Source organism: Bidens hawaiensis, unplaced genomic scaffold (genome assembly GCF_021521415.1).
Source record: "Bidens hawaiensis isolate Kalapana, Puna unplaced genomic scaffold, B.hawaiensis_p1.1 tig00056018_1, whole genome shotgun sequence".
Classification (NCBI taxonomy): domain Eukaryota; kingdom Viridiplantae; phylum Streptophyta; class Magnoliopsida; order Asterales; family Asteraceae; genus Bidens; species Bidens hawaiensis.
Genome location: NW_027500103.1, coordinates 20,449 through 40,663, shown reverse-complemented (window position 1 = coordinate 40,663; position 20,215 = coordinate 20,449). Strand labels below are relative to the sequence as shown.

The 20,215-nt window shown below is 36.9% G+C and overlaps 1 protein-coding gene across 1 annotated transcript; it reads left to right on the top strand.

Moving 5' to 3' along the window:
• Nucleotides 1–332: 332 nt before the first annotated feature.
• Nucleotides 333–19,943, top strand: LOC143601293 (uncharacterized). Its single transcript, XM_077078742.1, has 14 exons — nucleotides 333–377; nucleotides 490–877; nucleotides 964–1,067; nucleotides 1,156–1,267; nucleotides 14,445–14,558; nucleotides 14,670–14,798; nucleotides 14,961–15,161; nucleotides 15,253–15,691; nucleotides 15,793–16,450; nucleotides 16,584–16,722; nucleotides 16,839–17,668; nucleotides 17,770–18,055; nucleotides 18,159–18,634; nucleotides 18,777–19,943. Exons 1-14 carry the CDS (start codon nucleotides 333–335, stop codon nucleotides 19,941–19,943), a joined length of 5,088 nt encoding a protein of 1,695 aa, XP_076934857.1.
• The last annotated feature ends 272 nt before the right edge of the window (nucleotides 19,944–20,215 follow it).

Sequence of the window (20,215 nt, the reverse complement as noted above, 5' to 3'; positions counted from 1 at the left end):
AAATTGTAAATAACCACATATTTAATTCATTTTGTTAATTCTTCCATTATAGTTTAATTACCACATTATATTTATTTAAGGTACTTCCATATCAGTTCTGTCAAAGAATATTTGAGCCAGGTGCTAATATGCACCCGGTTTTAGTGTATCACAAAGACAAAGATTGGTTTATTCAAATTGAATTTATAAACGGGAGTTATGTTTTTCAAAATGGTTGGAATTAATTTGTGGAAGACAATGGTTTGATATTTGGAGATGTTTTGGTTTTTGCTCCCGTTAACGAAAATGAATGGACATTCGTTTACGTTAGAGATAGTTCAGATATAAATGACATGGTTCTTGATGCTGTTGTTCTTTATCCCACTCTTAAATATCTTGTAAGTAACGGTGTTGTTTTTTTAATAAATAGTGAACAATATGTTTTGTAAAATAAAATGTGGATAATAAAATTAGTTTAATCTATTTCGTTTTATTTATAATTTATTGTAGCCATTGAGAAATGATCAGATACAAAAACACTTTAGTTTAGAGCCTGGAAAGTATGACGAGATCATTGCTCAGTCTGCAGATGGAATGTTATGGAATTTAACCATCCAATGCGTCAAACTGACTACTCCGAGATTTGCTTTTGCTGGTATGTGGGAAGACATGTCCGCTCATTGTAAACTGGCAGTCAATGATTATTTTGTGTTTCAATGTCTTCAAGGTACGTGGACATTTAGAATGTATGTTTTTGATAGCCGTGGTATTGAAAGTGTCAATTTCAATGATGAGTTTGTATACAACGGTCCGACGAATCATCCGGAGTACGGTTATGTTCCAATGGTGATAGACATTGAAAGTGATGATGAAAATGAACAACAACTACTACTGGAAGGTAGTTATTTACATTTTCTTTTATCTTATAATTTTTATTACAGTTTATATTATTAATACATTGATAACTTAAATTTATATTTATAGCAGTTGATGTTGATGTGGAAGATGATGATGAGCCGGTTTTGGTTATTATTGTTCCTCATGTTCTAGAAGAAAACATTTTGGAGGCGGTTGTACGAAAAAGGCTTGTAAGTAAACTCATATTATACATGAATATTAATGTAATGTTATGGATTGTTTAGTAACATAACTTTGTAATTATAATTTTGTTTGTAGCGTTTGCCGATTGAGTTTGCACGGAACAATAACTTGGATGTTGAAACAGATTTGATGTTAACAAATCCAAATGGTGTTGATGTCGAGACTGAAATTGCTATTGAACTCAATGGTTATAATGAGAGGTAACGGGTTAGACATTGGCTGGCTTTTGTTCGCTCGAATGGTCTTCCGATTGGAAGTTTAGCTGTTTTCGAGTACAACGCCGCTACTCATTCATTGATACTCACTCATGTTGGTGGTTAATTATGATGGGTTATTTTTTATGTTTAAACGTTAACTCTTAGTCCGTCACTTTTCTACTAGGGTGTATGTTTTATGTTTATCCGTATGCTTTTGTAACCAAATAACTTATTTAGGTTTGTTTATGTATGGTTTGTATTATGACTTTATGAAATCTTATTATTATTATTATTATTATTATTATTATTATTATTATTATTATTATTATTTTATACAAATACTTATAACTTATGTAATCACAAATGGTAACAAAATAATATCAAGAATATCAGAAAAGATTGTCACGTATTAACATCATAAATTTGTTTATTTTGGTCCATATATATTTTTAATTATGATCAATTTACCCTACTAAAATAAACTTTCCTTAATATCTAACTTACCTTATTGTTTCCTTGAGAATTAATATAAAGGGATTACTTCATAGAATAGTAACCAACTTTGAAAGTTGTTCCAATCAGGTCACTGATAAAAACTTTTATTCCAATTAGGTCATTGAATTTTCATTTGTGTTCCAATCCTAGATATTTTACCTGGATAGCAGGTAATCTAGGTTTTATTAAAAAACGCCCAAAAAGTTCAAAAAAATAATAAAAAACCATAATTCTAATATAAAACAAAAACTAAAAAAACTAAAACGCTTCGTCCGTTGTCCTCATTCAACAAAAAAAAACCGACCCGAAACCCGTTTTGACCTTTCCGACCTAGACCCATTCCGACACGGAATCGTTCTGACCCGAACATGTTGACCCTAACCCATTCTGACCCGAATCAAAACAACCCATTTTGGTCAAAACGTGCTGAAACAAGATGAAAATCGCTTAAACAAGTTGTTAGGTGCTTAAACGAACTGAAAAATCGCTTAAACGAGCTGTTAGGTGCTTAAACGAACTGAAAAATCGCTTAAACGAGCTGTTGTGCTGAAACGAACTGAAAAATCGCTTAAAAGAGCTGTTAGGTGCTGAAACGAACTGAAAAATCGCTTAAACGAGATATTAGGTGCTAAAACGAACTGAAAAATCACTTAAACGAGCTGTTAGGTGCTGAAACGAACTGAAAATCGCTTAAACAAGCTGTTAGGTGCTGAAACGAACTGAAAATAGCTTAAACGAGCTTTTGCTGTTAAAACGAGCTGTAATGTGTTGAAAACGCGCTGGTTCGTTTGTCCAAAAAAAACTGACCCGAAACCTATTTTGACTCATCTCGACCTTGATCCGTTCTAACCCGAACCTGTTGACCCTAACCCGTTCCGACCCGAACCAAAACAACCCTTTTTAAGTTACCCGTTTCCACCCTAACCTGTTCCGACCAATGACCCGTTTCGACCCAACCCAACCCATTTGCCACCTCTAATAACAATATAAATAAAAGGATTGTAATTTATTACCATTTTTCAAAAAAAAAAATTTGAACATTATTGCATTTTTTTTTTCAATTTTTGCAATTTATTGCAATTTTTCGAACTTTTTTTTGCAAATTTTTGAAATTTTAAAATTATATTTTGCATTTTACTAATCTTTGCACCCTTTAAAAGTTAATATGCAAAGTAAAAACATTGAAAAAAAAAAACATAGATTACCTCCTATCCAGGTAAAATATCTAGGATTGGAATAAAAATGAAAGTTCAATGACCTAATTGGAACAAAACTTTTTATCAGTGACCTGATTAAAACAACTTTCAAAGTTGGTTACTATTCTATGGAGTAATCCCTAATATAAATTACATTATTTTTTTATATATAAATCATTCTAATCTATAACAATCAAACAAAGGCCAGCCAAATTCTTTTGGATTATTGTTATATCTTTCTTCCTAAGGAAAAAAAGTTAAGTATCTTTTGTTCAAACAGTTTAGGTAAAAAATTTTTCATTCATTTTGAGTTCGATGATTGTTTGTCACAATGTATGTTTAACAAATATTTTATGTAAATTTCTGGTTATTTCACAAATACATATTTTCCCGGTTTGGTTTTTACATTTTAATCTTTATTAAAACATTAATCAAAATCCGTATATATATATATATATATACTTTATTCCGCTATTTCTAAATGATAATGAGTTTCATTTAGAGTCATGTTATCTAATGGTGTTTTGAGTGTTTAATCTATAATACTCCATGTTTCTATCGTAGGGTTCGTTGAAGTCGGCTTACATCACGTGTAAGGTTTGTCTGCTATATTTTTTTCAACATGTCCACATCCAAAAATAAAAGAAAAAAGGAAGCGTCTTCATCTTCTCAAAATAAGCTAACTAATGTAAGGCCCCATTACCGGTAGCCCTACTTTGTAAGTTGGATTTACTCATGAACGCAGTTCTAAATATCAGAGTAAATAAAAACTTTCGCGGAATAATAAAACTTCAACCATAACATTTTACATAACCATCAAATCATGTCTTATAAAACATTCGTAGTCAATTAAAACAAAACATAGTCTTTAAAACATCACAACATTTCTCCGAGATGCCGGTATCTTCGATTCCATGCCATGTGTCTTCAGTCACGCGAACTGCCTCAACCTATTTGCCTGCGTGCATACTAAAAGTCAGCTACGTTGAGTGAGTTCTAGTTAATCACATAACTTACTTTTCATACACATATACGTGCCCGAAGGACGCATTACATACATATCAAGATCAGCATTCGTCCATACACATCCATATCTAACCATACATTATAAAGAGCGTTTCACCCTACATACCTCGGATATTATTAGGGTCCGGTACCCTCCATCCTCGGATATTATTAGGGTCCGATCACCCTTCATCCTCGGATATTATTAGGGTCCGGTCACCCTTCATCCTTGGATATTATTAGGGTCCGGTACCCTTCATCCTAGGATATTATTAGGGTCCGGTACCCTTTCTTCCATAGCTTCATACTATACCTGTCCTTAAATACTTTTCCTGACAATACGTGCAATCTCCGAAGAGCGTTCACGTACCATTAACATATCATACGTACATTATGCATACATCATAAATATTCATACATGCATCTTATCTTACATCATACATAGCAATCACGTCTTTAGACACCACCTGACGGTACATGCAATATCCGAAGATCGTTCACGCACCATCAAGCCATCATCATACATAAATCGTACAAGGCATACACTTACCACTTAAGGTAAGTGTATTAACTATCACATCGAGTATGCACACAGCCCCGAAAACATAACAAGGAAGTGGTGCTAGAAACTCACCTCAATGCGGTTGCGTTCACCGTTTACGGGTATTCCCTTCTTAAGCTGTGCACGACTAACTGTATAATAATTATACGTTCCAGTAAACTATCACTACACATATCGCCTTTCTAGTTTAATTATTACCCTCAACGAACGGGGGTCCTGGGGCAGCGCCCCTGGCAGCGGGGTTCTAGGGGCGGCAGCCCCTGGATGGGTCCAAGGGGCAGAGCCCCTGGATGGGGTTAAGGTGCCAGGTCAGCTTGGAAAATTTTTTTTTTCATTAACCTTGTTAACACATTTTCCATTAGGATTTTGAATCATTAAATAATTTGCTACTTAAAATCCAAGGGCTTCTTTGTAATAAAATAATTCTTTTCTAAGTCTAGGGACTGTTCTGTCATTCTATCAAACTTCTGGTTCGTTACTTGGTTCTTAACGAATTGTGTTATCTTAACAAACTGATCCATGCAGCAAATTGAACCCTTTAACGAACTAGTTATTAAGCGAACTGGATCCTATAACGAATCAGTCCATAGCGAACCAGTCCACATAGCGAATCAGTCCAGGTAACGAATTGGACCTTCTAATTCGTTGTTTCCTTAACGAATGACTATAACGAATTGGGGGTTAATTCGTTATCTTCTCCTTAACAAATCTGGACGCAAACTAAGGCCAGTTCGTTATTCTTTCCTCAGCGAATCAACTTAACGAATTGAACACGAACTGTAGCTACTTCGTTATGTTCCCATAGACGAACCAGCTAGCGAATCACCTTTAATTCGTTAAATCCCCGTAGCGAACTAGGGTTAGGTCAGGGAATGTCAGAACATTCCCTGACATCCTCGCATTAACTTTTCCGGCATCGCCTTTCCGGCGCCGCCGCCGGAAAACCGTGAACACGTCGCCTTTTTCATCGTTTTTCGTCCCGTTCGATCCAGATCTGAGCTAGGGTGACCCCTAAGCTCATCATAGGTTCGGATTATACCCGATTCCACCCGGATCTCGTGACTTAAACGGTTTAACGGTGTCGGCTCGTCGTTTCGTGACTATATCTAACGGGTTTAAGTTCATACAATAATAAACTATCATTACCTCGGGTTGGTGCTCGGATTCTTTCTTGGTTTCGGCTAGAGAGAGACTAGAGAGAGAGAGAGAGCTTAAGTGTGTGTTTTGAATGGTGTATGCAATATGTGTAAATTAGGAATTCAGTGGTGTTTATGGTTTATATATTTAGGGATCATGGTCTTTCCTTCTTTCTTTACATAACCCAAGTCCAAAACCCATATCCATTCACCCAACACTAGCCCAACTCATATTCTAATCATCTAAACCGATAACGACCCACTATGAAATAAACGAAATTTATTTTCTCATTCTAACCAAAAGCAAGATGTTACAAGTCTTCCCTCCTTAAAGAGGTTTCGTCCCCGAAACCTAACTATTACATAAACAAATTCCGGTAAAACTTGAGCATCTCATCCTCAGCTTCCCAAGTAGCATCTGAACCCTTGCGATGCTTCCATATCACTTTCACTAATGGAATAACTTTACGACGAAGCTTTTTTTACTTGCGGTCAACTATCTCGATTGGTTGCTCAATGTAGTTCAACTTTTCATCAATCTCAATGTCCATTAATGGCACGTGCGACGTGTCATCAGCTAGACATTTTCTCAGATGATAAACATGGAAGGTCGAGTGAATTCCTTCTAGCTCTTCAGGCAATTCCAGCTTGTAAGCCACTTCATCTACACGATCCATAATCTTAAATGGTCCAATGTACCTCGGATTCAAATTTCCTCTCTTCCTGAAACGGATAATTCCTTTCCAAGGCGAGACCTTGAGCATCACCTTGTCACCAACGTTAAACTCAATCGGTCGTCGCCGCTTATCAGCATACGACTTCTGTCTGTCTTGAGCAGCTTTCATCCTTGCCTTAATCTGATCAAACTTTGAGGAAGTTTCTTGAACCACTTCCAAACTTCCCATCTGCTTTTGACCAATCTCTCCCCAAAATACCGGAGTTCTACAACGTCTTCCATATAACATCTCGAATGGTGGCATACCAATACTTGAATGGTAGCTGTTGTTGTAGGAGAATTCTGCTAGATGCAGATGATCATCCCAACTTCCACCAAAGTCTAAAACACAAGCACGCATCATATCCTCAAGGGTTTGGATCATCCTTTCAGACTGTCCATCTGTTTGAGGATGATACGCCGTACTGATGTTCAATCTCGTCCCCATGGCTTCATGGAACTTCTTCCAAAACCTCGAAGTAAAATGAGTATCTCTATCAGACACGATCGATAACGGTACTCCATGCTTGGATACAACCTCTTTAATGAACAAGCTTGCCAACGTTTCTGACGAGATAGCCTCTCGTATAGGCAGAAAGTGAGCACTCTTGGTCAAACGGTCCACAATCACCCAGATGGTATCATGATGCTTAGCTGTACGAGGTAGCTTAGTTATGAAATCCATGGTGATCTGTTCCCATTTCCATTCAGGTATCTCCAAGGGTTGCATCTTTCCATAAGGCTTCTGATGTTCGGCTTTAACTTGTAAACAAGTTAAGCACTTACTGACATAATCCACTACATCATTCTTCATTCCTGGCCACCAATAGTCTCTTTGCAAATCTTGGTACATCTTCGTAGCTCCTGGATGAATCGAATACCTTAACTTATGAGCTTCATCTAAGATTCGACCTCTGAGATCTCCATGGCGTGGAATCCACATACGGTCAAACCTAGTCTTAACACCATGCGTGTTTTCCATCAACCCGTCTTGCTGACCGAAAATCCTTTCTTTCTTTACTAGCCCCTCATCTATCAGCACTTCTGCTTGCACTTTGACGATTTCTTCAAAAAGACTTGAATTCATAATCAATTGGTATGACTTCACTGTTGCAATGACTTCCTCATTCTTACGGCTTAACGCGTCAGCGAACACGTTAGCTTTACCAGGATAGTACTTAATGTCGCAGTCGTAATCCTTTATCAGTTTTAACCATCTCCTCTGCCTCATGTTCAGCTCTTTCTGTTCGAAGAAATTCTTTAAACTCTTATGATCTGTGTAAATGGTACACTTAGTACCATACAGATAGTGTCTCCATATCTTTAGAGCATGCACTACTGCTGCTAGCTCCAAATCATGCGTCGGATAAGTACTCTCATGGATCTTCAACTGTCTAGACGCGTAAGCTATCACCTTTCCTCGTTGCATCAACACGCAACCTAACCCACGATGCGAAGCATCAGTACAAACAACCAAATCCTCGTCACCATCGGGTAAAGCAAGGATTGGAGCTTGCGTGAGTCTCTTCTTTAACTCCTGAAAAGCCTCTTCTTGAAACTTACCCCAGCTGAATACTATCGACTTTCGGGTCATACCGGTCAACGGTGCGGCTGTCTTGGAGAAACCTTCGATGAATCTCCTATAGTAGCCAGCTAACCCTAGGAAGCTTCGTATGTCAGTCGGATTCTGAGGAGTTTTCCAATTAGTTATCGCTTCAATCTTAGCTGGGTCCACGGTAATCCCTTAAGGATTAATCACGTGACCTAGAAATTGCACTTCTCGAAACCAGAACGCGCATTTCAAAAATTTAGCATACAACTTCTCTTTCTTCAGAGTCTCCAATACTTCTCGCAGATGCTCAGCATGATCAGACTCGCTTTTGGAATAAATCAATATATCGTCGATGAAGACAATAACCGACTTATCCAACATTGGCCGACACACCCTATTCATCATGTCCATAAATGCTGCGGGAGCATTCGTTAGACCGAATGACATTACGAGGAACTCGTAGTGTCCATACCGCGTCCGAAACGTTGTTTTAGGGATGTTTGCCTCCTTCACTTTCAACTGATGATAGCCTGATCTGAGATCTATTCGTGAGAACCAACTTGAACCTTGCAGTTGGTCAAATAGATCATCAATCCTTGGCAAAGGATATCTATTCTTTATCGTAAGCTTGTTCAACTCGCGATAGTCTATGCACATTCTCATACTTCCATCCTTCTTCTTCACGAACAACACTGGTGTGCCCCACGGGGAAACGCTTGGCCTTATGAAACCTTTATCGAGGAGTTCTTGCAGTTGGGACATCAATTCTTTCATCTCGGACGGTGCTAGACGGTAAGGCGCTTTCGCGACGGGCTGGGCTCCTGGTACTAAGTCTATCTGGAATTCTATCTCTTGCTCCGGTGGCAACCCCGGAAGATCCTCAGGAAATACACCTGGGTAATCGCGCACTATAGGAACATCTTTCATTTCTTTCTTCTCGGCCGTAGCGTTGACAACATACGCCAGGTAGGCACCGCACCCTCGCCTTAACAATCCTTCGGCTTTTATCATTGAAATGACGTTAAACCCTGAACTTTCCTTATCGCCGTAAACCGTCACGGCACTACCATCCAAGGAATTTAGCTTTATTATCCTACTCTTACATACTATCTGAGCTTCATATTCGAACAACCAATCCATTCCCAAAACTACATCGAATCCTCCTAAGGTCATAACATACAAAGTAACAGGGAACTCATGTCCCTCTAATTCTATCTTACAATTCTTAACCATTTTCATCACTTTCACCGAGGTGTCACTAGCGGTTTCTACTACGAAGGTTTCAGACACTCGGCAACATTTCATTTTAGCTAGTTTACTAAATGTCGCAGCTACAAAACTTCTATTCGCACCCGAGTCAAATAATACTGAAGCAGAAATACCATTTACTAAGAACGTACCGGTCACAACATCAGGAATTTATCTAGCCTGTTCCTGGGTCAGCATGTAGGCTCTAGTCCTCGGCTTTGCTTGATCGGCATCTCTCTTCCAACTACCTCCAGCCTCGCCATCAGTGCACTCCCTTGACATATGGCCTATCTTACCGCACTTAAAGCATGCTGGTTTTGCATTACATTCATTAGCATAATGACCCATCTTCCCACACTTATAGCAGCCATTTGTCCCCATCCTGCACTCTCCTCCATGAGCCTTTCCACATTTGTGGCACACTTCAGAACCAGTACCCCACTTGCACTAGCCACCATGTACCTTTCCACATGTCTTGCAGGTCCTTCTTTCCCACACCTTCTGTTTCTTGTCCTTAGGGTTCCATAACTGTGTACCAGGTCGTTTGACAGGCGCGACCCACTTCTTTTCCTTCTTCTCTTCCACAGCCATCTCATCTGTCAAGTCCTCATAAAGCGTTTCCGCGAGCCCTACAGCAGAATCAAAAGTACCTGGTCTACCAGCCTTGACCAAGACACGAACATTCTGTGGCAGTCCCGTAAGGTAGCATTTGATCCGCTTGGCCTCGGTGTTCACCATGTCTGGCACCAACCTTGACAGACGGTTGAATTCAGTGAGTTATTCTCTGTGCGTCATCTTACCCGCCTTCAGACTTAAGAACTTCATCTCAACCTTCTCTATCTCTGCATCAGCACAGAATCGTTTCATCACTAACTCCTTCAGATCATCCCACCTCAAGGCCTTGATCTCTTCTCGACTCTTCCTCTGCTCAACTGTCTCCCACCAATACATCGCCTCCTCACCGAATGATTGGGTAGCATACCCCACAGCTTGGTCAGGACGACATTCGCTAATTCGGATAATTTTGTCCATCGCGGTTCCATTGGAGAGTAGCGATTGCGTCTCCCAATCCGGTTAGCTCCGGTGGACCACATCCTTTGAAAGACTAATAGTTGCACCCACCTCGGCCCCTTTTCTTGTCATCAACCTTCACTGACTTCACCACGCTTGATTCTTCCCCTTCCCCTTCCCCTTCACCATTTTTCTTACCATCTCCTTCCGCTCTTTCAGCGGTCCTTTCACGGCCTCCACCAGACCCTTCAGCATTCCAGTTCTTCGCAGCAGCTGCTACCGCTTGAGCAATGGTAGCTTGAACAGCAGGGTCAAGTTGATACCCCTCGTTGTTACTCGGATTTCGACCAGCTGCACTTCCTTCTCCCTCATTGTTAGTAGCTGCTTCCACTGACGGTTCTCGGACAACGCGTGGCCTGCCACGACGTCCCGTACGTCCTCCTTTTCCAGCAGCTTTCTTAGCTCCAGCCATTCGTATTCTATAAGGAAACACAAACATCATCACTTAAGGAACCATTTAGTACAAGGATAGTAAGGCTAACAGGTAATAACAGTGGCCAACTGTGATTAGCTGATCACGTTACTTTCCATGTACTATGCACTTCCCTTTATGAGTCTATTTGTGTTGGTTCTACTTCTAACAGTTCGACAATCAAGCAGTTCATATCACCTTATACCCAAATCCCTAGCAATTAAGCTAGCATTCACACATTCTTTATTTAGCAATTACGTAAACATTCATTCATTATTCTACTTTACATGTGAATTTAATCACGTACTTTACCTTTACTTAGCTTACTTGAGTGACACGTGGCATTCTCGTACTGGCATCTTCTTTCTTTTCTTACTTTAATCCCATTCTCTGTTCGAGTCTAAGCATGTAGGATGTTTAAATCTCTCGAACTTTGCTCTGATACCAACTTGTAAGGCCCCGTTACTGGTAGCCCTACTTTGTACGTTGGATTTACTCATGAACGCAGTTCTAAATATCAGAGTAAATAAAAACTTTCGCGGAATAATAAAACTTCAACCATAACATTTTACATAACCATCAAATCATGTCTTATAAAACATTCGTAGTCAATTAAAACAAAAAATAGTCTTTAAAACATCACAACATTTCTCCGAGATGCCAGTATCTTCGATTCCATGCCATGTGTCTTCAGTCACGCGAACTGCCTCAACTTATTTGCCTGCGTGCATATTAAAAGTCAGCTACGCTGAGTGAGTTCTAGTTAATCATATAACTTACTTTTCATACACATATACGTGCCCGAAGGTACGCATTACATACATATCAAGATCAGCATTCGTCCATACACATCCATATCTAACCATACATTATAAAGAGCGTTTCACCCTACATACCTCGGATATTATTAGGGTCCGGTACCCTCCATCCTCGGATATTATTAGGGTCCGATCACCATTCATCCTCGGATATTATTAGGGTCTGGTCACCCTTCATCCTTGGATATTATTAGGGTCCGGTACCCTTCATCCTAGGATATTATTAGGGTCCGGTACCCTTTCTTCCATAGCTTCATACTATACCTGTCCTTAAATACTTTTCCTGACAATACGTGCAATCTCCGAAGAGCGTTCACGTACCATTAACATATCATACGTACATTATGCATACATCATAAATATTCATACATGCATCTTATCTTACATCATACATAGCAATCACGTCTTTAGACACCACCTGACGATACATGCAATATCCGAAGATCGTTAACGCACCATCAAGCCATCATCATACATAAATCGTACAAGGCATACACTTACCACTTAAGGTAAGTGTATTAACTATCACATCGAGTATGCACACAGCCCCGAAAACATAACAAGGAAGTGGGCACCTCAATGCGGTTGCGTTCACCGTTTACGGTTATTCTCTTCTTGAGCTGTGAACGACTAACTATATAATAATTATACGTTCCAGTAAACTATCACTACACATATCGCCTTTCTAGTTTAATTATTACCCTCAACGAACGGGGGTCCGGGGGCAGCGCCCCTGGCAGCGGGGTTCTAGAGGCGGCAGCCCCTGGATGGGGTTAAGGTGCCAGGTCAGCTTGGAAAAATTTTATTTTCATTAATCGTGTTAACATATTTTCCATTAGGATTTTGAATCATTAAATAATTTGCTACTTAAAATCCAAGGGCTTCTTTGTAATAAAATAATTCTTTTCTAAGTCTAGGGACTGTTCTGTCATTCTATCAAACTTCTGGTTCGTTACTTGGTTCTTAACGAATTATGTTATCTTAACAAACTGATCCATGCAGCAAATTGAACCCTTTAACGAACTAGTTATTAAGCGAACTGGATCCTATAACGAATCAGTCCATAGCGAACCAGTCCACATAGCGAATCAGTCCAGGTAACGAATTGGACCTTCTAATTCGTTGTTTCCTTAACGAATGACTATAACGAATTGGGGGTTAATTCGTTATCTTCTCCTTAACAAATCTGGACGCAAACTAAGGCCAGTTCGTTATTCTTTCCTCAGCGAATCAACTTAACGAATTGAACACGAACTGTAGCTACTTCGTTATGTTCCCATAGACGAACCAACTAGCGAATCACCTTTAATTCGTTAAATCCCCGTAGCGAACTAGGGTTAGGTCAGGGAATGTCAGAACATTCCCTGACATCCTTGTATTAACTTTTCCGGCGTCGCCTTTCCAGCGCCGCCGCCGGAAAACCGCGAACACGTCGCCTTTTTCATCGTTTTTCGTCCCGTTCGATCCAGATCTGAGCTAGGGTGACCCCTAAGCTCATCATAGGTTCGGATTATACCCGATTCCACCCGGATCTCGTGACTTAAACGGTTTAACGGTGTCGGCTCGTTGTTTCATGACTATATCTAACGGGTTTAAGCTCATACAATAATAAACTATCATTACCTCGGGTCGGTGCTCGGATTCTTTCTTGGTTTTGGCTAGAGAGAGACTAGAGAGAGAGAAAGCTTAAGTGTGTGTTTTGAATGGTGTATGGAATATGTGTAAATGAGGAATTTAGTGGTGTTTATGGTTTATATATTTAGGGATCATGAGCTTAAGCCTATGGTCTTTCCATCTTTCTTTTCATAACCCAAGTCCATAACCCATATCCATTCACCCAACGCTAGCCCAACTCATATTATAATCATCTAAACCGATAACGATCCACTATGAAATAAACGAAATTTATTTTATCATTATAACCAAAAGCAGGATGTTACAACTAACGTTGGTATGTTATAAAATATAAGTTTATTATACCCACTTAAATAATGTTATATTGTTTATATTTTGTTTAAATAACCAATAATGTGATTTTTGTAATTTATAATATCTTTATAATGTGGTACAAAGTCAACGATTACCATTGTCTTCCATTTCCAATAATGCAAATTTCATGGATTATCAACAAACATCCATTCTCAATCTACCATATCATTTAAACCGAAACCACATTGTAACTTCAATGTCCACTCTTCGAATGTACAAAACAACGGTTAGTAAATAAACAAATTTTACATAAAAAATATACTATATACTTTGCTTAAATATTGATATAATTATCTTTCTAATTTCAAGACCCTCAAACATATTCACCATCTGTGAATCATACGGCTTCCAAAAGGAAAGAAAGATGATTAATTTTAGATGCTAAAAGAACTGCTTCAGTTGACAGTAAGAAAAGTGGTGTACAGAAGAACTCCTCTGGTATTTTGTGTTTTGGTTATTTGTTTCTTAAAATTAAGCACTTATATATGGTTTATATTTCTTTTTAAATAACTAATAATGGTAATTTATTAATTTTTATTATGTATCAATTTAGACCAAAGTCAACATTCACCATTGTCTACCATTTCCAATAATACCAATTACATGTGTTATCAAGCAACACCGATTGTCACACTACTATATCATTTAAACGGAAATCAGTTTTCAAATTACAACGCCAACCAAATCCCGAGTATGTAAAATTTAATACATAATTATTTTATAGTAAAACATTTTTGGAAACGAAAACTAAATTTTAGTGTATTTAATTCAGGTGGTTCTAATAGACCGATTTTATGTTCAGAAAACAATATTCACCGTTTATCTTCTCTTGCAAATTCTAATCCGCATACAACACATTCCTTCCAAAATTCTTGTGTCCCTGGTATGTTAATAAATTTTGTTCACTATATATTTTGGTTATCAATTATGCTTTCTCATGTTTATGTTTAATATGTAAAATGATACAGTTAATCGTATCTTCGACACTTTGCGAAATATTACCACGTCAACACAAATAACGCGTTTACAATCTAATAAGGAGAATGTGTCTCCATCAACAACTTCAAATGTAGTAAACAACGGTAAGTATTTAAATGTATTTTACATACCTACATATACTCTTTAAATTTATTCATTGGTTTTTAAACACTTGCTTAGTCTTAAAAATTGATATTGTTACCTTTAATTTCAAGATCCTGAAACATTTACAACATTTGTGATCTCTGCTGCGTCCAAAAGGAAAGAAAGAAGATCAATTTTAGATGCCAAAAGAACTGCTTCAGTTCACATGAACAAAAGTGGTCTACAAAATACCTCTTCAGGTATATATTTTTTCCTTATAAGTATTATTATCATTTTTTTTATTTTTTTTAAATAAATGAAAAACTTACATGTTAATGGTTGTCTAATTTTTGGAAATGTATAGTTGTCGGAATAATTTTTACTACGTTTATAATTACTTTTATTGATTTAATTATTAACAGGTCGTATATTTGGAAGTAATGTTCACGAAGGATCAAACGCGTCTTGTGTTGTTGATGATATTCCTGAGTCATCTAGGACCGTTCGTAGAAGGTCAAGAAACAGAACTCCTATAGTACCTATACCTATGGCTGATTTAAGTGAACATGCAACATTTGTTGGGTATCAAAATGTTTTAGATGTTTATAAAGGAATATCATCAGGTATAGTATATATTTCCTATTTTTATTTCAATCAATTATTATGTGTTTATCTACACGAATTAACTACATATCATGATATATTATTGTGTAGAATATCTTGATCATGGAAATCAGTCCGTTATGTGTCCAAGTTGCAATGCATTGTTGTGGAAAGCCGAAGTTAACAGACCAAGCAGTACTAATGAAGAAGGAGCTTTTTCCCTTTGTTGTTATAATGGAAAAGTCAAACTTCCCGATCTTAGACAACCAGATGAAAGTTATCTTCAATTATTTCGTGGTGAAACCGCCATCAGCAAGTACTTCGTGAAAAACATTAGACGTTTCAATTCGATGTTTTCGTTTACGTCTATGGGAGGAAAGATTGACCATTCCATAAATAGAGGCAATGCGCCTTATACTTTTCGACTTAGCGGTGAAAACTATCATTGTTTAGGAAGTCTTTTACCGTTAGATGGACGTAAAGCACAGTTTTCTCAACTTTACATTTATGACACGGAAAACGAGATTTCAAATCGTCAAAGTTTATTTGGGTAAATACCTTAACGATATTCTTCTACTTTATTTATCATATTTTTGTTTTAGTTTAATTTTTATTGTATTTAATCAAACTATAAATTTTTTTTATTGGCAGTGAAAATAATTCAAAGGTCGATAACCAAGAAAAGCATATTATTAATTATTTGAATACAATGTTAGATTCAAATAATCATTTGGTCCAAGCTTATCGAATGGTACGAGATTGTTTTGAAGAAAACCCACAACTAGATTTGAAGTTGCGTATTATTGGAACAAGACAGCATGATGCCAGACAATATAATTTACCATCCAGTTCTGAAGTTGTTGCTTTAATCGTTGGCGATATTGGTGACGTTGTTGACAACCGAGATATAATTGTTACAAAGAAGTCTGCTTCGTTAAAGCGTATCAGTGAACTTCATCTATCTTATACACCTCTTCAATACCCGTTATTTCATCCTTTTGGTGAGGATGGTTATCAGGTTAATATACTTCATAAGAATGTTTCATCTTCATCAACCGCAGCACGCAAGAAGGTTACAATGCGTGAGTTTTTTGCTTATCGTATTCAAGATAGGGCAAATACGTTTTCAACCATGTTAAATGGTAGGCGTTTGTTTCAGCAAATTGTAGTTGATAAATATACGATGATTGAGGCTCAAAGATTACATTTTATACTAGGTAAACAACATGAACTGAGGTGTGATACTTACCAAAGTTTACGAGGTATGCAAGCTGTTGGAAATACTAATGTTTCAACGGATGGTCAACATGTTATTCTACCATCTTAATTTATTGGCGGTGCAAGATATATGATGCAAAATTACCTAGACGCTATGTGTCTTTGTAGATGGTTCGGCTATCCCGATTTTTTCATAACCATAACATGTAATCCCAATTGGCCAGAAGTTAAAAAGATTTCTTAAGGATACAAAGTTAAACTCGAAAGATAGACCTGATATATTATGTCGGCTTTTCAAGGTCAAGCTTGATGCAATGACAAATTTGGTGAAGGATAAGTCTTTGTTTGGAAGGGTTCAAGCAGGTAATTTTATTTAATTCTATGAATATACAATTATAATAGAAGACCTACTTGTATGTTATAAATGTTAATAATATTTATATGTTGTTGAATATTAACTTTTATTATCTTTATTGCAGTTGTTTACATGATAGAGTTTCAAAAAAGGGGTCTACCGCATGCCCATATTTGCATATTTTTGCATCCGGGTAGCAAGATTCATAATCCAAAAGATGTACATAAATTTATTTCTGCAAAGATACCAAACAAAGACAGTGATCCAGACCTATACAAGCTTGTATCTGATCATATGATTCACGATCCATGTGGTGATGCTAACCCGAAGTGCACCTGCATGGTAAACAAAAGATGCTCCAAAAATTTTCCTAAAATTTTTAATGATGAAACAGCTGTTGATTCAAACGGTTTTCCGGTATACAAAAGAAGAGATAACGGTCAATATGTTGTTAAGTCAGATATAATGATGGATAATAGAACTGTCTTTCCATACAACAAGACTCTATTAAAGAAATTTCAAGCACATGTTAACGTTGAGTGGTGCAATCAAGATGGATCTATAAAGTATTTGTTTAAATACATTAATAAGGGTCCAGACCGAGCAACAATTTCGCTTGTACAAAATAAAAATGGTGATAACCAAGATCCTAATTTAGATGAAATCAAAGCGTTTTATGATTGCAGATATGTGTCTGCATGCGAGGCTGCATGGAGGATATTCGGATTTGACGTGCATTATAGGTTTCCGTCTGTTATGAGGCTTGCTTTTCATTTACCCGGTGAACAGCAGGTAATATATGGTGCTAACGAAGATATTGAAGATATTTTAAACAAAACAACCAATGCTTCTTCCATGTTTACCGGTTGGTTTGAGTGTAATAAGAAGTATGACCTTGCAAAGACTCTCACATATGCTGAGTTTCCAACAAAGTATGTTTGGAAAAACAATGTCGTAAATGGGAACCTCGGCAGAGGGGTTTTGCAATCAGTAGAGTTCATGCTGTTCCAGCCGCATTCGACGAAGCTTACTATCTAAGAATATTATTAAATAAGGTTAAAGGGCCTCAATGTTTTGAAGATATTCGAACAGTTGATGGAGTTGTGTGTGAAACTTTTCGAGATGCATGTTACAAAAGAGGTCTTTTAGATGATGATAAGGAATACATAGAAGCAATTGAAGAAGCAAGTCACACTTCTACCGGATATTATTTAAGGAATATATTTGCTACAATGTTGATTACTTATAGTTTATCTAGACCTCATTTTGTTTGGGAAAGTACTTGGCAACTTTTAGTTGACGGTATTCTATACAAACAACAAAAAGATCAAAACAACCCTGGTAAGATTTATGTTTATTTTAATCTTTTCAATTATTCCAGAAATCTAACATCAATTAATTTTTATATTATATTAATTTTATTTGTTTATTAATTTTATTTCAGGTTTGATTCTTAATGAAGAGCAGCTAAAAAACTTAGCACTCCTGGAAATTGAAAATTTTTTAATTTGCAACAACTCAAGTCTTAGAAGACATCAACAAATGCCTTTTCCAGATATAGAAACAATTTCAAGAGCAACTAATTCGTTGATGGTGGAAGAGCTTTCATATGATACAGAGACCATGAATAACGAATTTAATCATCTATTTGATTCGTTAACTGATGAACAGAGAGGGGTTTATAATGAAATAATGAACGCTTTGGTTGATAAAAAAGGTGGTGTGTTTTTTGTGTATGGTTACGGTGGTACTGGAAAAACTTATTTATGGAAGACATTATCTACATCTATAAGTGCAAAGGGAGACGTTGTGTTGAATGTTGCTTCAAGCGGGATTGCTTCTTTGCTGTTGGAGGGTGGAAGAACAGCACATTCGAGATTTTTGATACCCATTAATTTGACCGAAGATTCCATCTGTCCGGTAATATTACAAAATAATTTTTGTTACTTTTAATATTATTAGTTTTTTTTATTATATATCGTTGTATTTTTTATTCGAGTATTAATTCACTTTAGTAAGGTTACGCTATGTATTTATTTTTTTTCTTTTTTCTTATAATTAGGTTAAAGGAAATACCGACGTCTATGAGTTATTGAGACAGACAAGCTTGATAATTTGGGATGAAGCACCAATGATTCATAAGCATGCTTTTGAAGCTTTAGACAGAACTTTAAACGATGTTATGAATGGTGATTCTGCAAATACTTCCGAAGCACTTTTTGGATGTAAGGTTGTTTTTGGTGGTGATTTTCGTCAAATTTTGCCCGTTGTAACTAACGGTACCAGAAGTGAATGTGTCAATGCTTGCATCAATTCTTCTTATATCTGGTCTAAGTGTAAGGTTCTTAAACTAACTAAGAACATGAGGCTTACAGTTGGATGTCGATCTTCAGACGTTGAAAACATCAAAGAGTTTGCGGACTGGCTGTTAGATATAGGTCAAGGAACACTCGGTGGTCCAAATGACGGAGAGTCGGTTATTGATATTCCAGATGATCTGTTTGGTGATTTAATAAGGTTTGTATATCCAGATATATTAGATAGATTCAACGAACTTACTTACTTTCAGGACCGCGCACTGCTTGCACCTTTGAATGAGGTGGTTCAAAAAATTAACGAACGTATGTTAGCCCTCTTTCCTGGTGACGAAGTCCAGTATTTAAGTTCCGACATTTTGGCTGAATCTGAAGACATTTCAGACGCTGTTGATCCACATTTGTATTCCCCTGATTTGTTAAATGGTTTAAAGATGTCAGGAATGCCTAATCATAGGTTGGTTCTTAAAGTTGGTGTTCCCATCATGCTATTAAGGAATATTAATCATAAAAAGGGTCTATGCAATGGAACGCGCCTTCAAGTTGTTAGTCTCGGTAGGCGTGTAATTGAAGCAAAAGTTGTCTCTGGTACGAATATCGGATATCGCACTCTAATTAGTCGAGTAAGTCTTACATCAACTGATAAGAAACTTTCGTTCAAATTAAAAAGAAGACAGTTTCCTATATCCGTATGTTTTTCCATGACAATCAACAAGAGTCAAGGTCAATCATTGTCAAGAGTTGGATTGTATCTTAAAGATCCAGTATTTTCTCATGGTCAGCTTTATGTTGCTTTGTCACGAGTGAAGACTAGAGATGGTATTAAGTTAGTGATACTCGACAAAGAATCAAAGCTTATAAATAAAACAACAAATGTTGTTTACAAGGAGATTTTTGCAAACATAGAATGTTAATTGTTTAAATTTCATATGTAATTCAATTTGGAATCTCATAATAAATGTAAGGGTTATAATGTAATTTATTTTGTTTTATACTTTACAACATTTGTACTTAACTTGTTTTGTTTAATATTTTATTGGTATCCTATATTTCATTTTTTTATTTAATTATAAATAATATGTTATTTTTAATATTATAAACAAATTTTCTGGATATAAACCTGTTTATTTAAAATTCGTTTTATAAGTTACCTTTTTAATATTTACTTTTTAATGTAAAATATTTA